Source organism: Lethenteron reissneri, chromosome 7, assembly GCF_015708825.2.
Source record: "Lethenteron reissneri isolate LAM-NWPU_2019-01 chromosome 7, ASM1570882v1, whole genome shotgun sequence".
In the NCBI taxonomy this organism is placed as follows: domain Eukaryota; kingdom Metazoa; phylum Chordata; class Hyperoartia; order Petromyzontiformes; family Petromyzontidae; genus Lethenteron; species Lethenteron reissneri.
This window is the reverse complement of record NC_083785.1, coordinates 10,309,401-10,333,415: the sequence shown is the minus strand read 5'-3', so window position 1 is coordinate 10,333,415 and position 24,015 is coordinate 10,309,401. Positions and strand designations below refer to the sequence as shown.

Below are 24,015 nucleotides of genomic sequence, written 5' to 3'. Positions count from 1 at the left end.
TTCGACTTTGGCAAATTTGTACCCTGACGCCAGCACACACAATGGCCTACTCTTGTGAATGACGTCAAGGGATATATGACGGCGCGTAGTATTGTCACGGTTATTACACCCGCAGTTATAAATCAGGAACATTCAATCATTGCATATGCTCTGCTAATGAACTAACGGGTCAGCAACACGGACAATGTCAAACAATCGGTTCATTCAGGAGCGGGTGAAACCGAGAAACGAATCTAGGATCTCAGCGGTGTTGACTCGGCACTCTGATTCCTAAGAATACCTTGCCATGTGGCACGAAGCCTTCTTGGCCCAGGCTTCCAATAGGTTAGCTCGACCTTAAGTTGATAATATAAAATATATTAGTTTCAACTTGTCATGCACCGCACAGAGCTGCACCCACTCTCGAAGACGACTCAGGAGGGCGCAGGAAGGCAGCCAAGCGCTGAGCCGGTGCCTACTAACAATCGCCCAAGCTCTGTGGGTCCTCTATATATCAAGGTGCAATCGGTCAATCCACTTTAGAAAAGGAAGCCAATAGGTCAGTGGGCTTTACCTGCTAAAATAAAATAGTCGAGTTTTCATACTCTTTGGTTTTTTCGGTAAAGTCACGGAGGTTAAAAAAGACAAGAAATAAATTAAATCACGACGTTTCGGAGGCAACAAAAGCTTCCGTCTTCATACTCTTTGGTTTTTTCGGCAAAGTCACGGGGGAAGCTTGTGTTGCCTCCGAAACGTCGTGATTTAATTTATTTGTTTTGTTTTTTCACCTACGTGACTTTACCGAAAATAACAAAGAGTATGGATCCTTGCAGTCACGAAAACTTCAAATCTAGAATAGTCTAGTTGTATTCGTATATATAAATGTTTTGTGAATTGCTTACCTTTCCTATACTTTGGACTTCTATCGTGTATTGTGTTTGTTGTTGTAACATTCTGACCCTGTACTCCTGCTGGACATCTGTGAAAAAGAGCTTTATAGCTCATCGGATTCCTCCTCCGGTACAAACAAACATTCTGATTCTGATACAGTAGGCTCTCGATTATCCGCACTAATGACGAGGAGGACGGCCGCGGATTAAAAACAAAATCGGGGATAATCCAAAAATAGAACCATTTTCCGTGGATTATCTATGCCAAACACCACGAATATAGGTGTAATAAGAGCCTATGTCCGGCTCACGTGGTGATCGGCTCTGCCGGTGCTGCTTTACAGCCAATGGGGGGGAAGCCTGGGAGCATGGCCCTGGCGTGATCGAGAGGTGCCAGCTCGGGTGATTGGTTCTGCTGGCTTTGGCCTCAGCCAATGGGAAGGCAAGTCAGGGGCGTGGTCCCGGGAGTTGATGGGGAACCTAGAAGATTCGGCGCAGGCTACCAAGGATTGGCTGGAGCGTACCACGTGACCCGGGTATTAAATAAGGGGAGAGATGAACGACACGTGGTCAGACGAGGAACGAAGGAAGGAAGGAAGGGGCCACGCGCGAGCGGGGGCTCCGAGTGCCACGTGGCTGTGCGTCTCTCGTGGTCTGTCTGTCCACTTTCCGTTGCCTACCAGCAGCGGGGAGTAAATGTGAACTGGAGTAAATGTGAACTTGAGTCAATAAAAGGACCGATTCCAAAAGTCGTCTCCAAGACAATTATTGCATAGGTATAAATCACCGATGGATGCACGTGCTCAGTGATAACACTTTCCTGCTCCCCCGTAGAAGAGTCCGCCCACTAAGTGGATAGCAGAGCCACGCCAAGCAACATCAATCAAACTCCTCCCACCCTTGTAAAGATCTGGCAACTACTGTACTGCAGGGGTGGTCACGTGGATTTCGGATCAACCGGAGCACTTGTTTGTTCGGCTTAAGCACGTGACTTGTCACGAACGTTTTCAAGAATAACAATGCACAACTGTGTCTAGATTGGAAATAATAAAATAATAAAAATAAAACATAATAAAATAATTCTCACGACGTTTCGGCCACAACGCAAGCAGCCGTACTCAGGTGAAGACCAGGTCTGTCGGGGAGACAGCGTCTTCACCTGAGGACGGCTGCTTGCGTTGTGGCCGAAACGTCGTTAATTATTTCCATTCTACGTGATTTTCCCGAAAGAACCAAGAAGATGAATCCCTGCAGTCACGAAAGCTTTAAATCGAAATGTGTCTAGATCGTTAATTTGGTCTCAAAGGGAAAATCCGCAAGTTATTAATTTACGTCAAAATCCCAGGCGCGGTCAATCCTCAAAATCGGATAAACCGCACGCGGATAACGGACAGTCTCCTGTATTTCGGTCGCCAACTCCCTGTGCTCGCCCGGCGCTACGAGATACCCCTGTGTCCCCCCCGCCCCACCTACTGCCTTGTCGCTCACCCTTGGAGCAGACATGCTTGCACGTTTCTTCGTTCGCGAAGTTGTTGTCGTTGCCATCGCAGCCGCTGTAGTGAAAGGTCTCGCACGCTTGCTTCTCCACGTTGTAGAAGTAGCGCGGCTTATTGTCCTCGCAGTTTCCCCGCGCGGCCGGCCACAGGCAGATCTTGGGGATCCCTGTCCGACGACATTGCCAAGAGAATCGGATCGTGGTTCAGTCAACGGTGGGTGTGCCACGGCTAGACCAGTGTTCTTCATTGCAAAGCCAACGGGCCGCTGGTAGACCCTGGTGCAGAGGTCGCAAACGGGTTTTGATTCCTTACCCTACCCGTACCCGGCCGGGTACGGGTAGGGTACGGGTATCGGGTACCTGATTGCGACCTCTGGGATGAAGCCACGTTGCAGGCGCGGGTGGGTTGATTCTAGGAACTTGAATTGTGAGAAGAGACAAGACGTTGGGAAATGAGTGACAAACGGTTACTCACCAGTGACTCACGGTCTACCCGTACCCGGCCGCACCAGGGTCGCAAACGGGTACCCGTACCCAGCCGGGTAAGGTTAGCCGGGTATCGGGTAGGGTACGGGTATCGGGTACCCGGTTGCGACCTCTGACCTGGTGGCCTTTAGTGCAGCCCCTGATGTGTGGGCCCCCCCCCCCGACAACACACAGGAGGCGTGGCGGCCCTCGCACTGATGTCTTCTCGGCAAAAGTGCCCCCCCCCCCCACCATGAAAATTAGTGAAGAACACTGGGATAGACTCAGCATCCCCTGCCATAAGAATGTGGATTTTCCAACCACAGACTCAGGGCTGTACACGGGAGATTTGAAGTGACTTGGGACTTTTTGACCTGAAACAGGTGAAAAATATGAGGCGCAGCCCTGCAAGGTCTGGCGCCCCTGCGCGCCACTGTTGGCGGAAGGGCCTCCCACTCTTAAGAGGGGTATCTTGTGCCAGCTCTTCCCACCCCGTCGAAAAACTCCTCGAAGGAGTTGGGAGTGGCCGCACTTTCACCCGAAAACAAAATAAAGAGTTTAAAATGCAACGCAATGGGGGAAAAAACCCTACGGGGTTGGGGGGAGGGAAGGAATTTGCAAATATAGGACAGCTGTCTGTGGCAGAGGGTGCATTAACCCCAGAGGGCACATTAACCCGAGACCATCTTGTCACATTGCATCTCTTTTGCTCTGCGTAAAAACAGCCGTCACACAGTAAGCTTTCACGTCTCTCTTCACAATCTTTCTCTTGGCAGGAATATAATTTTTTTTGCAGGAGCCGTGCGGGAGAGGAATTTGTGTGGCAGCTTTCACCGAAGCAATCGATGAAGCAAAACACCGACGCGCGCCTTTCAAGAGGTTCAGTTTACATGCTAAGCAACAATACTGATGAACTGTCACATGCGAGCGTCGCAATTTAATTCAGGAATCGATTATTATTTTTCCGCCTGCCTGGTCTGCAACGTCTCGCGCGTAACTATCTTCGTCGTAGGTTTCGTTTCGTTTTGCTCCATCTCATTCACTTCCATGAGCCTCCAAATAACGTTTGCAAATCATCAGTATTTTCTTTAGTAAATTACGTAAAAAAAGGTCAAGGTGCAGCTCCGCAATTGCTTGCTCATGCCACTGCCGGCAGAAGGCCCTCCGGTTAGAGGGAGCTCTAGAGAGTCCTCCTAGACCAGGGTTCGGCAATCAAAATTCGGTAAAAAAAAGAAGACAACTCGATATCTCAAGAGCCGCAACGCGACGTGAATACGAGACGGTAGGTTCCTTAATAAACAACGTCACGAAGCAGCAGCCCCTTAAGGAGCCGCGTTCGTCTCCGGAGCCGCAGGGTACCGAGCCCTGTCCTGGACGGTACATGGGCCTACACTTCCACCCTGGCCAGATGGCCGTGGAAGATGCGGTAGTACTCGCGATTCCCTCCATCCACACGCGACCTGCTGATTGATCAACTGTGGTGTACCCTCTTCTTGGTTCTATCGGTAAAGTCACGTAGAAGGGAATAATAAACTAATACAAATAAAACATAATAAAATAATTCTCACGACGTTTCGGCCACAACGCAAGCAGCCGTCCTCAGGTGAAGAACAGGTCTGTCGGAAAGACAGCGTCTGAACCCGTTTGTACTGCTGGGTAAACAGAGGCGGGGATATTGAGGAAACTGGCACCGTCGTTTCAACTGCTGCGCCGGGAGTTCAAATGTAAAAAGGCGATCTCTGCATTGCACGTCCAGTGTGCGGACTATTACAACATCCATATAATTTCTATCAATCGTAAACGGTCGCACGGGATTTTAACCCGACTGAAACAAATCATTACATCCCGACCAAATAGTGTCCAAACCCAGATGGTGACAATTTATTGGCGTGAATGCAGCCACTAAAATTCTCTGGCAGACCCAGGGAAAGCAGTTCGACCACTTTTCTCTCAGGATATGACATCGATTGCATCTGGCAAACCGTCAAATACAGCTAATCTGAATGCACGTTGATTCTAAATGCGGAGGGAAGAATTGGAGGACCCGGACAAAATCCACGCGATCACGGGGAGAGAGACACGCAAACTCCAAATATACAGCAGCAGGCGTCAGGGTCGGGATCCAACCCATGACTCCCTTGCATACCAGGCGAGGTAGTTAACATCTCCTAGCCACCGTGATGATGATGATGAGAGAGAGACACGCAAACTCCAAATATACAGCAGCAGGCGTCAGGGCCGGGATCCAACCCATGACTCCCCTGCATACCAGGCGAGGTAGTTAACTTCTCCTAACCACCGTGATGATGATGATGAGAGAGAGACACGCAAACTCCAAATATACAGCAGCAGGCGTCAGGGTCGGGATCCAACCCATGACTCCCCTGCATACCAGGCGAGGTAGTTAACATTCTCCTAGCCACCGTGATGATGATGATGAGAGAGAGACACGCAAACTCCAAATATACAGCAGCAGGCGTCAGGGTCGGGATCCAACCCATGACTCCCCTGCATACCAGGCGAGGTAGTTAACATCTCCTAGCCACCGTGATGATGATGATGAGAGAGAGACACGCAAACTCCAAATATACAGCAGCAGGCGTCAGGGTCGGGATCCAACCCATGACTCCCCTGCATACCAGGCGAGGTAGTTAACATCTCCTAGCCACCGTGATGATGATGATGAGAGAGAGACACGCAAACTCCAAATATACAGCAGCAGGCATCAGGGTCGGGATCCAACCCATGACTCCCCTGCATACCAGGCGAGGTAGTTAACATCTCCTAGCCACCGTGATGATGATGATGATGAGAGAGAGACACGCAAACTCCAAATATACAGCAGGCATCAGGGTCGGGATCCAACCCATGACTCCCCTGCATACCAGGCGTGGCAATAAACATCTCGCACCATTCCTTGCACCGAAGATTTGATTCCTTGCACGAGAAGGAACTTCCCAATGCCACATACGGGGCTTGCTTTCTCACGGAATATTTTAATATTTTGTGAGGACCCACAAAACTCCCCCCCCCCCTCCCTTGTACCACCCCCACCACGCTGAGGAAGATGTGGGGCCTCGGGGAGTAGGGAAGTATTTTCTGTAACTCAGCTCAGGACGGCTCTGGCCGAAATAAAGCCGCCCTGGGCACGTGTTTACGTTGAAACACGTGCTCAAACAAACTCGATCAGCATGCAGTTCGTACGGAACGGTAAAAAATGACCGGCAGGGTTTTCAGATATTTTTCTTCCCGTTCAAACAGTAACAGTGTCAACCTGACCAACCGACCGTGTGGCTTATGAGAAGAAAAAAGGGGGGGGGAGAGAGGGGGGGGGTGGAGTAAAAAAAACATCAGAATCAGAATATTTATTTAAACTGGAGAAATACAAAGAGCTATGAAGCTCTTTTTCACAGACGCCCAGTAAAAGGGCCGCTGCAGCGTTGTCCGAACGAGATAGAACATATTCTTATGTTTTTTCGGTAAAGTCACGTAGGTAAAAAATTTAAATAAATAAAAGTAAAATAAAAAATAAAATAAAAATCACGACGTTTCGGAGGCAACACAAACGTCGTGATTTTTATTTTATTTTTATTTTACTTTTATTAATTTTAATTTTTTTCCTACGTGACTTTACCGAAAAAACCTAAGAATATGAATCCTTGCAGTCACGAAAGCTTCAAATCTAGAACGAGATAGAACACTTCGCTCTGAGCAATGCATCGGTGTCTATCGAACCCACCGCTCCTCTTCAGCGGAAGAGTGGAGAGAATACCAAGTAGAATCATCGATTCCACGCGGCCTCATCGTCAACATCTAGAGGTCATCACGGCCAAAGCCATCGATGCCACCACCACCGCCGCCGCCGCACCTCATCACCAGCACCTTCCACCCTGCGCCCGATCCCACCGCTGATGCACAGTCAACACGTGACCTCCAATATCTGCCCTGACGGTAGAAACTAAAAACTTTTGACTATTTTTTATTTTACCAGGTAAGGCCCACCGAGCTTTAACAAGCGATCTGACCGCCACAAATGATAGCTCGACGAATCGGCTTATCGCACGGAAATGTTTAGCAATCAAAAACTCGAAATGCGTGATGTCCATTCTGAATGTGGAGAGAAAAATGGGAGGAGCCTGAAAAATATCCACACGACCAGATTCCAAAGAACACAGGATGAGATGTTACTATCCTTTGTGCAAGCACTTCCAAGAGTTCATGAACAGTGAGCCTGGTGAAATTTGGGGAGCGCATCGTCAGTAGTGAACCTTTGGGTCTTAGGGTGTTTCGGCCTTTCATACTATACACCACAGGGAGAGAGACAAGCAAACTCCAAATAGAAGGGAAGTAATAAAATAATAAAAATAAAACATAATAAAATAATTCTCACGACGTTTCGGCCACAACGCAAGCAGCCGTCCTCGGGTGAAGAACAGGTCTCTCGGGAAGACGCTGTCTTTATTATTTCCCTTCTACGTGACTTTACCGAAAGAACCAAGAAGATAAATCCCTGCAGTCACGAAAGCTTTAAATCGAAATTTAAACTTCAAATATGTACAGGCAGGTGTCAGTGTCGGAATCAAACCCACGATCTCCTGCATACCAGGCGAGGGAGTTAACATCTCGCCACCGAGGAGTCCCCCCCCCTTCCCCACGCCATGTGCTCTTTGGTTTTCCCCTCGATCGCCGCCGTCACGTGGTGGAGACCACCCCAACTCGTGGCCCTCTCCCACCCTCCACGCACGTCCCAAAGAGTGCAGCTGCTTTTGCCTCACGGCCTTGCAAAAGCATCAATGTGCACGCGCAAGCTCGTACCACACGTCACCTCCCCGCCCCCCGCCGCGTGACGGTGAAAAACCTCGCACGCCTATGGCGTGCACAAATGCGATAGTTCGAACTTGGGGTCAACTCCTCCGATTTGTAGTTGTCTCCTTTTCCGTTCCCCTCGGTGCCGCGTACCTAACTAATCACGTGCGGAGCAGATTCCCGTTGATCGAAATTGATTGCCGTGATCCTAACCACCCCCCCCCCCCGACCTTATCGAGTCTCCACCGTGCACCAGCGCATGCTCACTGGCCAGGGGCGCAGTCCCACGGTGGGAGTTGGGGGAAGTGTCCTACTCATGAACGCTTCCCCGTGGTTATCGGTTAGATTCCAGATAGGTTCCGGTGAAGTCGGCCCCCACCCTCGCTTCGTCACGGACAAGAGGAGTTCCGCCGCAACTCCAATCGTATTTAACCTACGGCAACTCCTGGCCATTGACTCGGTACTAACCCCCGCTGGTCGTGGGCTCCCCCGTGAACGGAAGGGATCCATCGGCAGCACAATCGGCATTTACGTCGCCTTGCTGCAACGGAGGAGTTAAAAAAAAAACGCACTCAAAAAAAAGCACCGCGATTATTTTTTCTAAAATGCCGCAGGGCGTCTCCTGGGCCATACGTATCTTAAAACGCGTCGAAGCTCCGTCAGGCCAGCCACCCGCACGGCGTGGCCCAGAGGGGGCCGCACGCATCACGCGTAGGCCCAGCGGCGCACGGACCTCTGGTCTTGGGGCGCCTGCAGCTCTCCACGCACTCCTCGGTGGTGCGGAAGTTGTTGTCGTTGCCTCCGCAGCCGCCGAAGACGAAGCTCTCGCACTGGCCCGTGGTCATGTTGTAGAAGTGGCGCGTGATGGCGGCCCGGCAGCGGCCAGTCTCCGGCTCCAAGCGGCACTTCTTGGCCACCCCTGCGACGGGGGGGGGGGGGGGGTGAGGGGGAGGTATGGCGGGGAGTTTAAACACCTGACGTGCAAGGGCGATGACGATGGCGGGGGCGTGCGGATGAATGTCGCCGCGGGACTAAATTCTCTGGCGTGTGTCGTGATGGGTACTGCAAGATCGGACGTTCAGTGCTCGCCCGAGCTGCTTTGTTTCTGGTGGCCAAACAAATACATGAGGAGGTCGCACTCGTTACGCACGAAGTGCTCGCCAAAAAAGAACCACAACACCTCGCTGATCTCGTTCAGGGAGCATAAACCATCACGCGAACTCCGATCATCCTCGCAGCGGATTTTGGCGAACCAAGACGGTCACCGCATCACACGCTTTCAGATGCAGCCGTCTGGAATGCTCTTCTGTCCCATATTAGTAAGCCAATGGACCTAGAACTGCTTTTTGTGTTTAGTTTGTTGTCCTTTCCCCGCACCTCTGATTACCACAGTTGGCTACGTACGGTGCGAAAGAAGTTCAACGTAATACACAAATAGCGCTGGTGGCAAGCGGGCGTTCTCACCACAACCACGTGCTCAGGGGGGCTCATCCTTGCACTGCAGTCGGTTCGCGGTGGCGAGATGTTAAATCCCTCGCCTGGTGTGCAGGAGGTCGTGGGTTCGTTCTCGACCCTGACACCTACTGTACATTTGGAGTTTGCGCGTCTCTCTCTTCCTGTGGTCGCCTTGATTTTTCTCCGGGTCGTCCGGTTTTTCCCTCCACATTTCAAAAAACATGAATTTTCAGTATTTGGCTGCTATAAATGTCCACATGTTAAGCCACCTTGTTGAGCTATAACTTCTGAAAAGGAGCTGGGCCTTACTAATTAGGGTAATCTGTCTGCCTTCCACCCCCCCCCCCCTCTTCATAGCCCCGTGTGAGAGAGCGTTTAGACCCCTGTAGATTTCTGACCTTGGGAGTCAGGACACTGTAAATAATTATTATTAGAACCGCACCCTCCGCATGGTCCTTCAAGCCACTCGCCACTTTTCTCACAGCTGCAATTATTTTGGGGCATACAGCTCATTTAGGAGTTGCGCATTAATGCTGACAAAAGCCAAACTGAACAAGCTTTGTGAGAAACCATGAGCAGAGACCCTAACCCAACATAGTAAACTCAACCCAGGGGGAGGTGCAGGAGGTGAGGACGAGGGGGGGGGGCTGACAGGGGAGAGGGGGCGGGGGAGGTGAACATATCCCATGTATCCCAAGGTTCATATAAGATAAAGTATTCTGACCCCGGGGGCCAAATTCTATGGGTTTAGAAACAACACAATATCTCGCCCTGGCACGTGGGGCCCTTCGGCATGTGGGGTCTCTCCGACACGTGAGGCCACCGGGGGTTACGTACGTACTCTACGCTGAACTTCTTTCGCGCCGTGCGCAGCTGACCCCGCTAATCTAATTGTGCGGGGGAAGGACAACAAACTGCCTGAGCGCTCATTGCCCTCGATAGCCGCCGGCGGCGGTGACGGTGGCGTGGTGAGTGCGGGCACCTACTCTGCACTGTCCTGCAGGCCATGCGGCACTCCTTGTACGTCTCGAAGTTGTTGGCGTTGCCGTTGCAGCCGCCAAAGTCGAACTCCTGGCAGCGCTGCGTGTAGCGGTTGTAGAAGAAGCGCGGGATGAGGGCCCGGCAGGGCCCAATCTCGCTGTCCATCGTGCAGATGGCGCGCATGGACAGCTCCTCCTCGCTCTCATCGCCTGCAGGGAGAACGAGGAGGACCCTATAACAAACAACTATTTTGTACGTGCATGTTTACGCTGAACTTCTTTCGAACCGTGCGTAGCCAAACGTGACAATCAGATCATTGGTTTTTTACCCTTTATCTGGCAACAAAACTGACACCTTTTTTACAAGGAGTCATGTTTGCATTGACCACAATACCTGCGGTCGGAATGCAAACAAAAAACATAACTCTGATAATGTATGCACTGTCCTTGAAATTGATTGGTCCACACCCGAGACAGCTTTTCTTAGAGCCTAGTCTCACATGGTGTTGGACCAGATGACGCCTTTTGGCGCCTTTTACATTATCAGAGTTATGTTTTTTGTTCGCATTCCGACTGCAGGTACTGTGGTCAATGCAAACATGACTCCTTGTAAAAAAGGTGTCAGTTTTTTTGCCAGATAAAAGGATAAAAAAACTATTATCATATTTTGTTACTGGCAAATGAAGTTCCAATGGTGTGATAATCGGAGTTAGGGCCCACTGAGCTGAATAGCTCTTTTTCAGACGCGACCTGGCCGCCACAAATGATAGCGTAACGAAGTGGCTTATCACGTGGAAGTTCATGGCAGCCGAATACTCTACAAATGCACGTTGATTCTAGACTGCAAACTTCAAATATACAGCAGGCGTCAGGGTCGAGATCGAACCCATGACTCCTGTATACCAGGTGAGCTCGCTAGCATCTCATAGCCACCGCGGCACCACTCTAACCACTGTGGCACCCCGGGGTTGAACTCCCGTCGTAAAAACGACGGCTCATGCACCGTACATATTTGTCTCATCAATGTCGTGTTCAATCACAATGCCGCAGGTCACAACAACAAGCTCCCCCGCCCAGCCACTCAGTCACCCGTGCAGGTCAAGATGCTGCTTCTCTTTCTGTTTCTTCCCTGGCAGTGCTCGACTGCGGAATTCCCTCCTTCCACCATCGTCTCTTTTGCCAAGCTTTTGTTTTAAATAATGATTGGCCTTGCTCAATTGAAAAAACACGTTAAGCAAGTATTTATTACAATTTTGACAAGTGCTGTTGGTTGCTGGCCGTTTTGACGTTTTGGGCCAATGTTCAGCCTCTGTGTTTAAAAAAAAGTGCGGTATTCATGCCATTCTTTGAGCTATCGCAAAGGCTCATCCATAATTTACTTCATTGCTCAAGTTCATTGTGGAATGACGCACAAACATGTTTCAACAAAATCGGTAGCAGTGTAACAACATATTTTCTCTCCATGTGTGTCTTTGAGTTCAACGTACGATAATTTGACTTTTAAGATCATACCCCAGTGAGAGTCGCCGCATTCTCCGGATTACTGCATGCGTGTGTGTGCGTGTGTGTGTGAGTGTGTGTGTGCGTGTGTGCGTGCGTGCGTGTGTGTGACCCAATTTAAATAACATTATTGACACAGAGCACACGTTTGGGGTGCATCTTACTCGCTGGAGCATATTATAGTAATTTGAAGGATACAATATGTACGTGCATTATTTTTTGCAAGCCTTGACCAACATTTGGCAAATTGCAACCGCGCATTTTCAATCGAAACAAGAGATAAAACTAATTTTGTATCAGCTTCTCATGTGACAAATGTAATTCACTGTTTTCTCTCCAGACTAAGAGCTTGCGCACCACACTTGGAGGGGTTATAATGTCTACCACTGGATATGTTTATGCTCACCGACATCTTAAATATCGCTGCGCCCCATTTGAAAGCTTGAAATGTAATACTGCTGCTTCATTAAAAAAAAAACCTCCCGATAGCTTTCACGTAATATATTTGCAACAACAATAAAAACACCATTACAATTTGAATGGTGTAAAACTGCTACATTCCTTAATGAATTAGCTCTGTTATTTGTTTGCACGTAACTATCGCAATTTGCAACTGCATGTTGCCTAATATCCAAAAACGCACATGGCTAATGAGGATGCAAACTCATGCTTCATAGGCTTCACGCTGCCATGCGTGTATTAGTATTATTAGAGTATAACAAAACCCTCGACGTTATTATTGTTGTAATGTGATTTTTAGTCAAAGCAACCCAGTTAGCGAGTTCATTTCAGGTTGACGCGCATTAGAGAGCCGAGAGGCATCAATGGCGAAATCCCCAAAGAGCCGTCTTAACGGCTTGCGAACAAAGTTCATTCGCAACATTACGCTCGTGTTCATCACGATGGACAGCGGAGCTTCCCAGTTTAACAAGTACGAGGCTTTCGCGACCAATATCATCCACAATAGAGTTTTTTTTGGGTTAGATCGCGTAAAAATATATAAATGTGTCGTTAAAACCAACTACCACCCGACACAACCAACTAGTAAGGGTTGTCACGTAAACAGCACGTGCCAATTCGTCACATTTATCAGCACACATTTATCTATTTACGAGATATAACCCTAAAAAAAAACCTCCATCACGAGTGACCTTTCCCACCAGCTGGTGCCAAATCTCAGCGCCACAGAGCGTCCCCTGCCCGTAGTCATCCAGCCGTTCACCGCTCTTACGGCTGCCCCACACACCGATGTCCCATGGAGAGGAGGACAGAGTGTGCCGGAGGGGGGGGCGAGGGGGGGCTCCGACGCACCGCTCGCCGTGGCCGAAACGCCAAGAGGTCCCAGCGGCCCGCCGCGTGGGACGTGGCGGCCGAGGGGTCGTTCCCAACACGAGCGGACACTCGTAGCGTTTGCGTTCATGCGCAGCCGTGTCCGCGTTAATCTTTCCCTCAATCGCAGGTCTTAAGATCGGGGAATTGGCAGGGTTAAACTCGTAATAACTTACAGTTCCTTTATCAATCCACTGCGGGACGAAGGTCTCCCCAATACACGTTTGTCGTGTGGATTCGTTTGACCATGCTGTGCCACGGTGTCGTGAGAGCAGCGGGCTTGGTGAAGCTATGGAGGGGGGCCAGAAGCAGTTGACATATCACTCGCTACCGCCTGTTTTTGCCGTGTGGGGCAATGGAACTCAGGTCACTCGGTTCGTAGTACAGTGCACCAGTCACCGCGTGAACGCTCCCTCCGCTGACTTTATACCCTTGACAGAAACCAAGGACACTTCAATAATTTCGACATAACCATCCGCGACTGCACGCTCGTATCTCATGAATAGTTGTCATTGTCTTATAATGTACTTGTACTGGCCCTGAGGAGTGGAGGGTTTTTGTTCTTCATTTATTCTTCACGAATGTTTCAGCACTTTTCGAGAAAAAACGTGTGCGTGAGCTAACGAAAGCAATGTTTTGCCATCATCATCATAATAATAATGATAGAGCAACTTTTGCAATAAAACAAACATTTGATAAGGAGTGGGTAATTTAATATTCGCTAACGTTTGACATTTTTCACATACAAACCGTGTTTTACCGTCATCATCATAATAACGATGAGCGCAACTTTTCGCAAAAAAAACTAAAATTTGATAACGTGTGTGTCACACTTGTTCCACAACACCGACTTGCCCTTGGAAGGGTCAAGGGGCGCAATATAAACTCTTAGGCGCAGCGTGACATTTTAAATAACCTTCACTTGCACGTTTGGTTTTATTTCAATGCCGTTTCCCCCTCTTAATTCTACAGCGGTCCGTTTCACAGGTCGTTTTAGAGCACTCTCCACCACGTACAGCCAACAAATTCAGTTGGACGGTTAACTCAAATGGTTTATAACTATGCCATTAAATATTCTTATTTTTAAACATTACGTAACGTGTTGTCACGAACTCGGCGCTTATTTATAAGGTCGGTGAATACGATCACCCCCCCCCCCCTCGTGTTTTATAGGCGAAGCTAAAATGTCAAATAAATAACTAGGTGGAGTGTGAAACATGGCTAAGGGGTGATTAAACATGCACGTAAGATAACCACCACGGAGCTTTTTGAGGGTTGTGCTGGCAGGGGTCTCACTCGTGTTTTCAGGTTGGGCCCCGTGCTGTTCAGTGTGATGTCCGACGTTTTTTCTCCATTTGCTGGGAGCTTCTTCAGGAACTGATTGGGCATAGTTTCATGTTCTCCCTCGATTATATAGAGGTGCGTCACCCTCGCATTGCGTGGGAGAAAGAATGCCTCTTTCCCATATTTGCCTCTTCACAAAATGTTTTATTTTTAAATTTCCCTACATCCCATTGGCTGCACGGCCTTCTGGGATCGCATCTTATCAGCAGGCACTGTTCGATATAAGCAAACACGGCCGTAGCCATGGAGTCAACATTGGGGGGGACCAAATCTTCCAGGGGGTCTGGGAGTCCCAACCCAGAAACAAAAATCTAAATTTGGAAACTAATTTCCTGCCTAAAATATAAAAAAATTCACTAACACATGGGATGGACGTTTTATTTATTTTTTACAATAATGTCTAATAGTGTATTGTATTACATTGCTCTGTTTTTTCTGTTTTACCTTTTCTTGTTTCATTGTATGTAATGACAGAGATTAGGGATTCATAAAGTACAACCATAACCACAATCATATAAACAGAAATCTATTTTATAGCGATATATTTTGGGGGGGACATTTTGAGCATATTTGAATATTGGCGTGGGGGGGATGTGCCCCCCCCCCCCAATATATATTATAATTACGGCCTTGCAAGCAAACAATGGAGCAGTTTTGATATTCAGCGTCTCATCAGCAGAGTCATGCTTGCTCGAACCAATGCTGGTGAACAGCTGAAACTTGCATCGGCAAGGGACCCCTACAAGATAGCACTCTCCGGTATCACAACATATACACAAGCGACCAGCTCGTGTGCCACACGTGTGACGAAGCTAACGGCGGACATCGGCCGGTCAACACCAAACATCATCAGCGGCATAACGGCGACGACGTAGCTGAGAGAGACCGCGGCCGCAAGCTGCTCCGTCAGTTCTTGTAGATGAAGCTCGTGGGAAGCAGATTGAAACTTCGGTGCCTGAATAGTCACGCGGTGCAAGCGGTGAGAGAGAAAAAAAAACACGGGAGAAATACGCCCGTTTTTTTAATTCCCAACGCAGAACTTTAAACCTTTGGAACCGTTCTCTCTCTTCTCTCCCTCCCTAGAAGCCCCGGTCACGATGTATTTTGGAATGCAAGATGAATTACGCCCACGCACAAAAAAAAAACACAATTCACCGGGTCCCCCGATTGCACGTGAGGTTTATGAACAATAAATAATGAGACCGGCGGGTATTAAAATTGCATTACCAGTACTATAACATAGCAGCACATGACCTCCTCATCCCGATAAGTTGCGTGTATTTTTAAATCATCACGAGCACGACCGTAAAAAGCAGTGCGTAACTCACAGGGGCCTCCTGCATCGCTCCGTTTCTTCTTTGGTGCACATTTCAGCTTTTGTCAGAGCCCATGTTTCAAATTGATATGTCGTCGTCATCATCAGCCATGATCAATCCACTGCTGGGTGAAGGCCTCCTCGACACAGGCTGTCACCGTCTCTCATGGTCCTGCGATATGATGATCCAACTAGCACCTGCCACCTGCTCACAAGCCGATTTCATCGCTCCGTCTCCCCACTGAACGGCCGCTTGGACACGTTCTGTTCTTTGGCTGCCGCTCCATCATCATTCAGGACCATCGGTCATCATCAATTTCTAGTGACGTGTCCCTGCCGAACCCTGCCTGCCATTCCTCACAGTTATCATTGTCTTTAAAACTGCATATATTCCCTAATCCACGTGTTCCTATATCTGTCTCTCAATATAATTCCAAACGTTGTATCTCCATGCATCCATGCGTAGATTTCAGTTTTTGTAAATGTTTTGTCTGTTACTGATCATGTGACTGAACGACATGTGTGATCCATGTCATCATAATAGGATTACAAATATATGGACTTATTGGAAAGTGTTTTATTCATGAATATTGGTATATTGCATTCCACTACCTAATTGAGTTTTCCAAGGACAGTACATTTTGTAGATTATGTGGCCGCTATACATTTCCACGTGATAAGCCACTTCATTGAGATATCATTTGTGGCCAGGTAGCTTCTGAAAAAGAGCTGTATAGCTCAGTGGACCTTACCTGGTAAAATAAAAAATGCTTTTGTTATCTATACTTTTTGGTTTCTACTGTCAGGGCAGATATTGGAGGTCATGTGTCGCCTGTGCATCAGCTGTGGGATCAGGCGGAGGGTGGAAGGTTTAGTTTTAGTTTTTAGTTGAACAGGCGGCTTTGAAATTAAACTGAATGACAGATTTGAGGAAGCACAAATCGGACAACAAACACAACAACTTGGATCCATCACGCTGAGAGCTCTAGCCAAGAAGGCAGCGGGGCTTGTGCAGAACTCATCATGGCTACAGCGGACGACGACGGCCAATCCGCTGCACTGACGACGGAGTATCAGCCAAAGGAGGGAATCCACCAGGAGTGGACAATCACCATGGAGATGGGAGCGATGGATGAGCCTAGCTCACAAGCAGGTGTTAGACGGATTACGGTGGCAGTGTAGGAAGACACAGCGCAGTGTGACAGCCAATGCTGCCACTGCCCTCTACGGCAGAGGTCGCAACCGAGTACCCGATACCCGTACCCTACCCGTACCCGGCCCGGGTACCCGTTTGCGACCCTGGTGCGGCCGGGTACGGGTAGGCCGTGAGTCACTGGTGAGGAACCGTTTGTCACTCATTTCCCAACGTCTTGTCTCTTCTCACAATTCAAGTTCCTAGAATCAACCCACCCGCGCCTGCAACATGGCTACATCCCAGAGGTCGCAATCAGGTACCCGATACTCGTACGGCCAGGTACGGGTACCCGTTTGCGACCCTGGTGCGGCCGGGTACGGGTACGGGTAAGGAATCAAAACCCGTTTGCGACCTCTGCTCTACGGCCAGCGTTATATTACGTTGGCAAAAACAACGTAAAGCAAACCAGTGGGATGCCAGCGGATGTATCTAACCCATCCGAACACTCTGTTAAAAGGGCAGGAGTATAGGTGATGAAGCACAAGCGATTTAACGTACATTCATCCAGAGAACACCAGTCGGGCCCTTATGAAAACCCGTCCGAAATAAATAAAAAACACATGGCAAGTGGGGAGTGGATTGGATATTCAGGCCAAATAATCAGAGATAAAGTTCAACTTTGGCAAAGTTGTTGCATGGAAAGTGGTGTCAGCCATGCATACCAATCGAAGCACGTTCCATGGACTCCCTCCGTGTATTTGTGTAACCCACGTGGTGCGTGGCAGTGCCAATGGCCAGAATGTGTTGGGCGACACAGAAACTCTGCGTGTTCTTTTACACGGTTATATAAGTGAATATGGAAGCTCATTTGCGGGAGACAAAACAAACGGCTCGGTGCAACTACAAAACCACGCGGGTGTGTGCGACTTTCATTGCATCTCGCTCCATATGCTCGGAGAGCTTCGTCAGATGTCACGAAATTGATTTTTGTTTGTTTGTTTGGACATTGACAACGCTCAACAGCAACCGAAATAAACCCACCGACAAACTGAAAAAGCTCCCGGCACTTGACGCAAAATGTTCTAACTCATTCCCAACCAAAAATTGCGGTACCAGCCAGAATACAATCGGAGAGAGCCTATGCATCACAACCGCAAAAAAAATATATCTCTGTGCTGTGCAATAAATATTTCAGGGTTAATTTGGTCTATACTTGTTTACCCGCAGTCACCCATGGAAATCGGACTGAGGGTCAACTCAAGCGAACCTGGGGGTCAATGTTAATTATATTTATTGCAGTGTCGTTAGCTGGAACTACAATTACAATTACTCACAGCGATTGCAATGCATTACCAATCACACAATTACAATTGTAATTGACCCGCAGGTCTGGTCTCAATGGGCTCTCACCTGCTGAAATAAAGGCCATCTATCATTGTGGCAACGTAATGATCACTGAGTGCGCATAAAAGCACGATCGGAGTTACATCGATGAGCAAAGGGAGAATATGGATCACGTAACGTGCACATTATTCGAAGCACATCGACTAAAGAAGCATGCGAGTTGATTTTTGAAGAGACATTGGACCGCCGATTGAGGCTGGTGATGGAATGAGAGTCAAAGGAGGGAAGAGATGGGAGGAGCGCGTGGATTGGGGAATAAATGGAAATGAGATGCGTCACACGGTCAGTGAGAAAAAGTAAGTGGGATGCTTGGGCAGGACATATCTCGAGAAGAATGCTTGCGTACGGTGCGAAAGAAGTTCAACATACGTGCAATGGTGATGGAATGGCAGCCAAAGAAGGGCCGAGGGAGCTGAACACGTGTAACACATGTATCCATCAGCGACCAAACACAAATCAGACTCCCACGTTGACCAAGAATTACATTAAGTTGGCATTAGGCAGATCACGTGACCAGAGGGGACGATTGCTGGCGGACAAGAATGGTGACAACGGCAGCCCAAGGGAGAGGAGAGATTGTTCCCGGAGAGATGGAAACATGAGATCAGCGATGAGAGATCGTATTCTTAGGTTTTTTCGGTAAAGTCACGTAGGTAAAAAATTTAAATTAAAATTAATTTATTTTATTTCACTTTTATTAATTTTAATTTTAATTTTTTTACCTACGTGACTTTACCGATAAAACCTAAGAATATGAATCCTTGCAGTCACGAAAGCTTCAAATCTAGATGAGAGATCGGTTCACGTGCAGGAGCGCGGAAGATCGTGACGTCTTCACGGAACCGCGAGGCGACGGCGACGGCGTGGGGCAGGCGTTCAGCCAGCAGTGGATAGAGACCGGTTGAAAGTGATTATGATGATTAATCATTACAACAATTCCTGGATGGCAATGAACAACACTTTGACAGTTGCTTCCGCTGCGTAGTTGCTGGGTCAAATTACATGGATTAATAGCAACTGAAGAACTAATTTACAGTAAAACCTTGGATTGCGAGTAACTTTGTCCGCGAGTGTTTTGCAAGACGAGCAATTTTTTTAAATAAATATTAATTTGATAAACGAGCGAGGTCTTGCAATACGAGTAGTACGTGTATACGCTTTGTCTGCCTAGCGTCACGTGATCACAACTGATATACGAGTGCTTTGATATACGAGTGCTTTGGATTACAAGCACGTTTTCGGAACGAATTATGCTCGCAATCCAAGGTTTTACTGTATTTAGAACTAGTTGCCTTTTGTGTTCAGATTGTCGTCCTTTTCCGCGTACATCCGATAAGCACGGTTGGCTACGTACGGTGCGAAAAAAAGTTCAACGTACACACGTGCAAGAGAGCACATCCCACTCGGATTAATCCACCGGGTAATTCATCGCAGCACGGAAACAAACGCAGTGCACAGACCATGCAGACGTGCACAGCGCGAACACGTGAACAATAAACTATCGAACGGTCTTCTCACAATCGAGAACATGTTCGCTCTGCCCCCCCCCCCTCTTTCATCCCCCTGGCCGTATGAATAACGCCACGGTGCAGACTGCACACCCTATGTTTGCGAGCACCTATTAAGGCACGCCAGGCTCATGGGAAGAGAGAGGAGGCGGTGTGGTCATCACCACACCCGGGCAGCCTTTGTCTTCCCGGTGCTGATGGTTCACAACAACATCACTCGGACCGGGCTAGCAAATTTGACGCCGCAGCGATCGAGGGGGTTTTGGGGGAATGCCCCCACAGGACCGGTTCAGGCGCCACTCGCCACCGATGCGAGCCGTGCGCCGGGAATCACAACACAGCACCCCCATCCCCCCAGCGGCTAACCACAGCGCCACCGCTCCCCTCTCCTCCACACGCCTCGGGCGTTCAACACGACAAAGAAGACACTGGGGGGGGCAATCGTGTGCAGCACGACTTCTCTCAGGAAGATTCCCACCGTACAGTCTCCGGCGGACTGCGAGGGCAAGTGCTGTTAGCGAACACGAACTCAGGCAGGAAAAATTAACCCGTAAAAACAAAGTTTTTCACTATAAATCCTTTATATGCGTGTTCAATGGGCCACAACCCAGCCCACATTGGTCTTTGAAACGGGCGGCTAAAGTCCTCTCGTCCTCTGGCTTGAGATGGCTGCCACCTATGGGTCAGATGATTGCCTGCCACCATTAAGCAATTGGTAATTAAATATATAAAAAAAATCCTAAAAAGTGTAAAATTTGGGATTTTTTTTCACGAAAAGAAATTGTCACGCACAACGAGTCTGTGTGCAAAATGTCAGCTCGATTGGATCACGGGAAGTGGGTTAAAAAACGACCGAAAGATTCGTAAGCGCGCAAGCAAGCAAGCAAGTGAACTTAATATAAAGGATTTAAAAATACACACTAATATTGGGGGAAGACGCGGTGTGGTCATGCCCGACCGCCTTTGTCTCCCCAGTGCAGATTTTTTATTTTCGTTTTACAGACCAGCACCAGGTAGTCGTTTAAGCCTCTGCCGATCTAAGGGGGAAGGATCCAAGGGACCGGTTCAAATATTCGCCACTCTTATCGTTCGCGAGCGGGAATTGAACGTGGGTTGCCTGGTTCGTGACGCAGTGCGACAACCACTGCGCCACCGCTCCCAAGCACGCACAAAGACACACACAAACCAGCACGCACAAAGACACACACACACCAGCACACACAGTGACACACACAAAGACACACACACACCAGCACGCACAAACACACACCAAGACACACACACACCAGCATGCACAGCGACACACACACCAGCACACACAACGACACACATACCAGCACACACACAGAGACACACACACACACCAGCACACACACACACACACAAAGACACACACACCAGCACACACAGCGACACACACACACAAAGACACACACACACCAGCACACACAAAGACACACACACGTACCAGCACGCACAAAGACACACACACACACCAGCACACACAAAGACACACACACCAGCACACACAAAGACACACACACACCAGCACACACACCCACACGCCAGCACACACACACACACCAGCACACACAAAGACACACACACACCAGCACACACAAAGACACACACACACATACCAGCACACACACACACACTAGCACACACACACACCAGCACACACTAGCACACACACACACCAGCACACACAAAGACACACACATACCAGCACGCACAAAGACACACACACACCAGCACGCACAAAGACACACACAAAGACACACAGACACACACACACACACCAGCACACACACACCAGCGCACACACACGCCAGCACACACAAAGACACACAGACACACACACACACCAGCACACACAGACACACACACACCAGCACACACAAAGACACACACACACACCAGCACACACAAAGACACACACACACCAGCACACACACCCACACGCCAGCACACACACACACCAGCACACACAAAGACACACACACACACCAGCACACACAAAGACACACACACACACCAGCACACACAAAGACACACACACATACATACCAGCACACACACACTAGTACACACACACACCAGCACACACAAAGACACACACATACCAGCACGCACAAAGACACACACACACACCAGCACACACAAAGACACACACACACACACCAGCACACACAAAGACACACACACACCAGCACACACACAAAGACACACAGACACACACACACACCAGCACACACAGACACACACACCAGCACACACAAAGACACACACACACCAGCACACACAAAGACACACACACCAGCACACACAAAGACACACACACCAGCACACACAAAGACACACACACCAGCACGCACAAAGACACACACACCAGCACGCACAAAGACACACACACACCAGCACGTACAAAGACACACACACACCAGCACGTACAAAGACACACACACACCAGCACGTACAAAGACACACACACACCAGCACGCACAAAGACACACACACACCAGCACGCACAAAGACACACACACCCAGCACACACAAAGACACACACACACACCAGCACAAAGACACACACACCCAGAACACACAAGACACACACACACCAGCGCACACAAACACACACACACACCAGCACACACAAAGACACACACACACACCAGCACACACAAAGACACACACACACACCAGCACACACAAAGACACACACACCAGCACGCACAAAGACACACACACCCAGCACACACAAAGACACACACACACCAGCACGTACAAAGACACACACACACCAGCACGCACAAAGACACACACACCCAGCACACACAAAGACACACACACACACACCAGCACAAAGACACACACACCCAGAACACACAAAGACACACACACACCAGCGCACACAAACACACACACACACCAGCATACACAAAGATACACACACACACACCAGCACACACAAAGACACACACACACCAGCACACACAAAGACACACACACACACCAGCACACACAAAGACACACACACACACCAGCACACACAAAGACACACACACACCAGCACACACAAAGACACACACACACCAGCACACACAAAGACACACACACACCAGCACAACACACACCAGCACACAAAGACACACACACACACCAGCACACACAAAGACACACACACCCAGCACACACTAAGACACACACACAAAGACACACACACACCAGCACACACAAAGACACACACACACACCAGCACACACAAAGACACACACACACCAGCACACACAAAGACACACACACCAGCACGCACAAAGACACACACACCCAGCACACACTAAGACACACACACACCAGCACACACAAAGACACAGACACACCAGCACGCACACACCAGCACACACAAAGACACACACATACCAGCACACACGCACACACCAGCACACACAAAGACACACACACATGCCAGCACACACAAAGACACACACACACCAGCACACACAAAGACACACACACACCAGCACACACAAAGACACACACATACCAGCACACACGCAGACACCACATGAAGCATGTACATTACTGTCCATGAGTCTTCGCACGAATTAAAAACACATGCTCGTGTTTTTTTTCTTCTGATAATTTCTCAAAGTCATCTCACCAGAAACAAAGCACTGCACACACACACACTGACACACCGCACACACCGACACACACCGTACACACGTAACCAGAACGCATCGGACGCATCGACAATCAATACATTGCCTCGCAAAGAGAATTGACAAGATGAAGAAAACGTGTTTTTCTCAATCCCTCTTCCCATTTCCATTTTAACAGTCGTCAACCCCGCAGAAACAAAACAACTTCCAGACGACACACAAAGACAAAGATCCCCCCCCCCCCCCCGTATAGCCTTGGACAGACTGTTGGGGCAAGTGCTGTTAGCGAGTAGCGCTTGTGAAGGCCGGCACGGCACACGTGGGGGTGGGGGTTGGTGGTCAGCACCACGCCCGGTCGCCTTTGTCTCCCCAGTGTCGATGTTTTACGCACGGCACCCGGGTTCTCATTTGAGTGCCGAGTCCACCTACGGGAGGCCCAGCACCAGTACAAATAAGTTGTCTGTGAGCAGGGAATCGAACTCGGATCGCCGGGTTCCGTAACGCAAACGCGCCCACCGCAACAAACACAAACACCGCAACAAACACAAACACCGCGACACGCACGCACAGAGAGGCACGCACGCACAGAGAGGCAAGCACGCACAGAGAGGCACGCACGCACAGAGAGGCACGCACGCACAGAGAGGCACGCACGCACAGAGAGGCACGCACGCACAGAGAGGCACGCACGCACAGAGAGGCAAGCAATTCGGGACGGACACGCGCCCACAAAGAACACGGCACA

The 24,015-nt window shown here is 49.1% G+C and overlaps 1 protein-coding gene across 1 annotated transcript in view; it reads right to left on the bottom strand.

Annotated features, from left to right (window-relative positions):
- The window catches only part of LOC133357528 (carboxypeptidase inhibitor SmCI-like), a 31,541-nt gene that overhangs the window by 6,886 nt on the left and 640 nt on the right, over window positions 1-24,015 (bottom strand). Inside the window, exons 2-4 of the mRNA XM_061575503.1 lie at window positions 10,077-10,280; window positions 8,369-8,554; window positions 2,358-2,531 (exon numbers count right to left, since the gene is read on the bottom strand). Of these exons, the coding sequence (XP_061431487.1) occupies window positions 2,358-2,531; window positions 8,369-8,554; window positions 10,077-10,280 (564 nt within the window). The remainder of the gene's footprint in view (window positions 1-2,357; window positions 2,532-8,368; window positions 8,555-10,076; window positions 10,281-24,015) is intronic.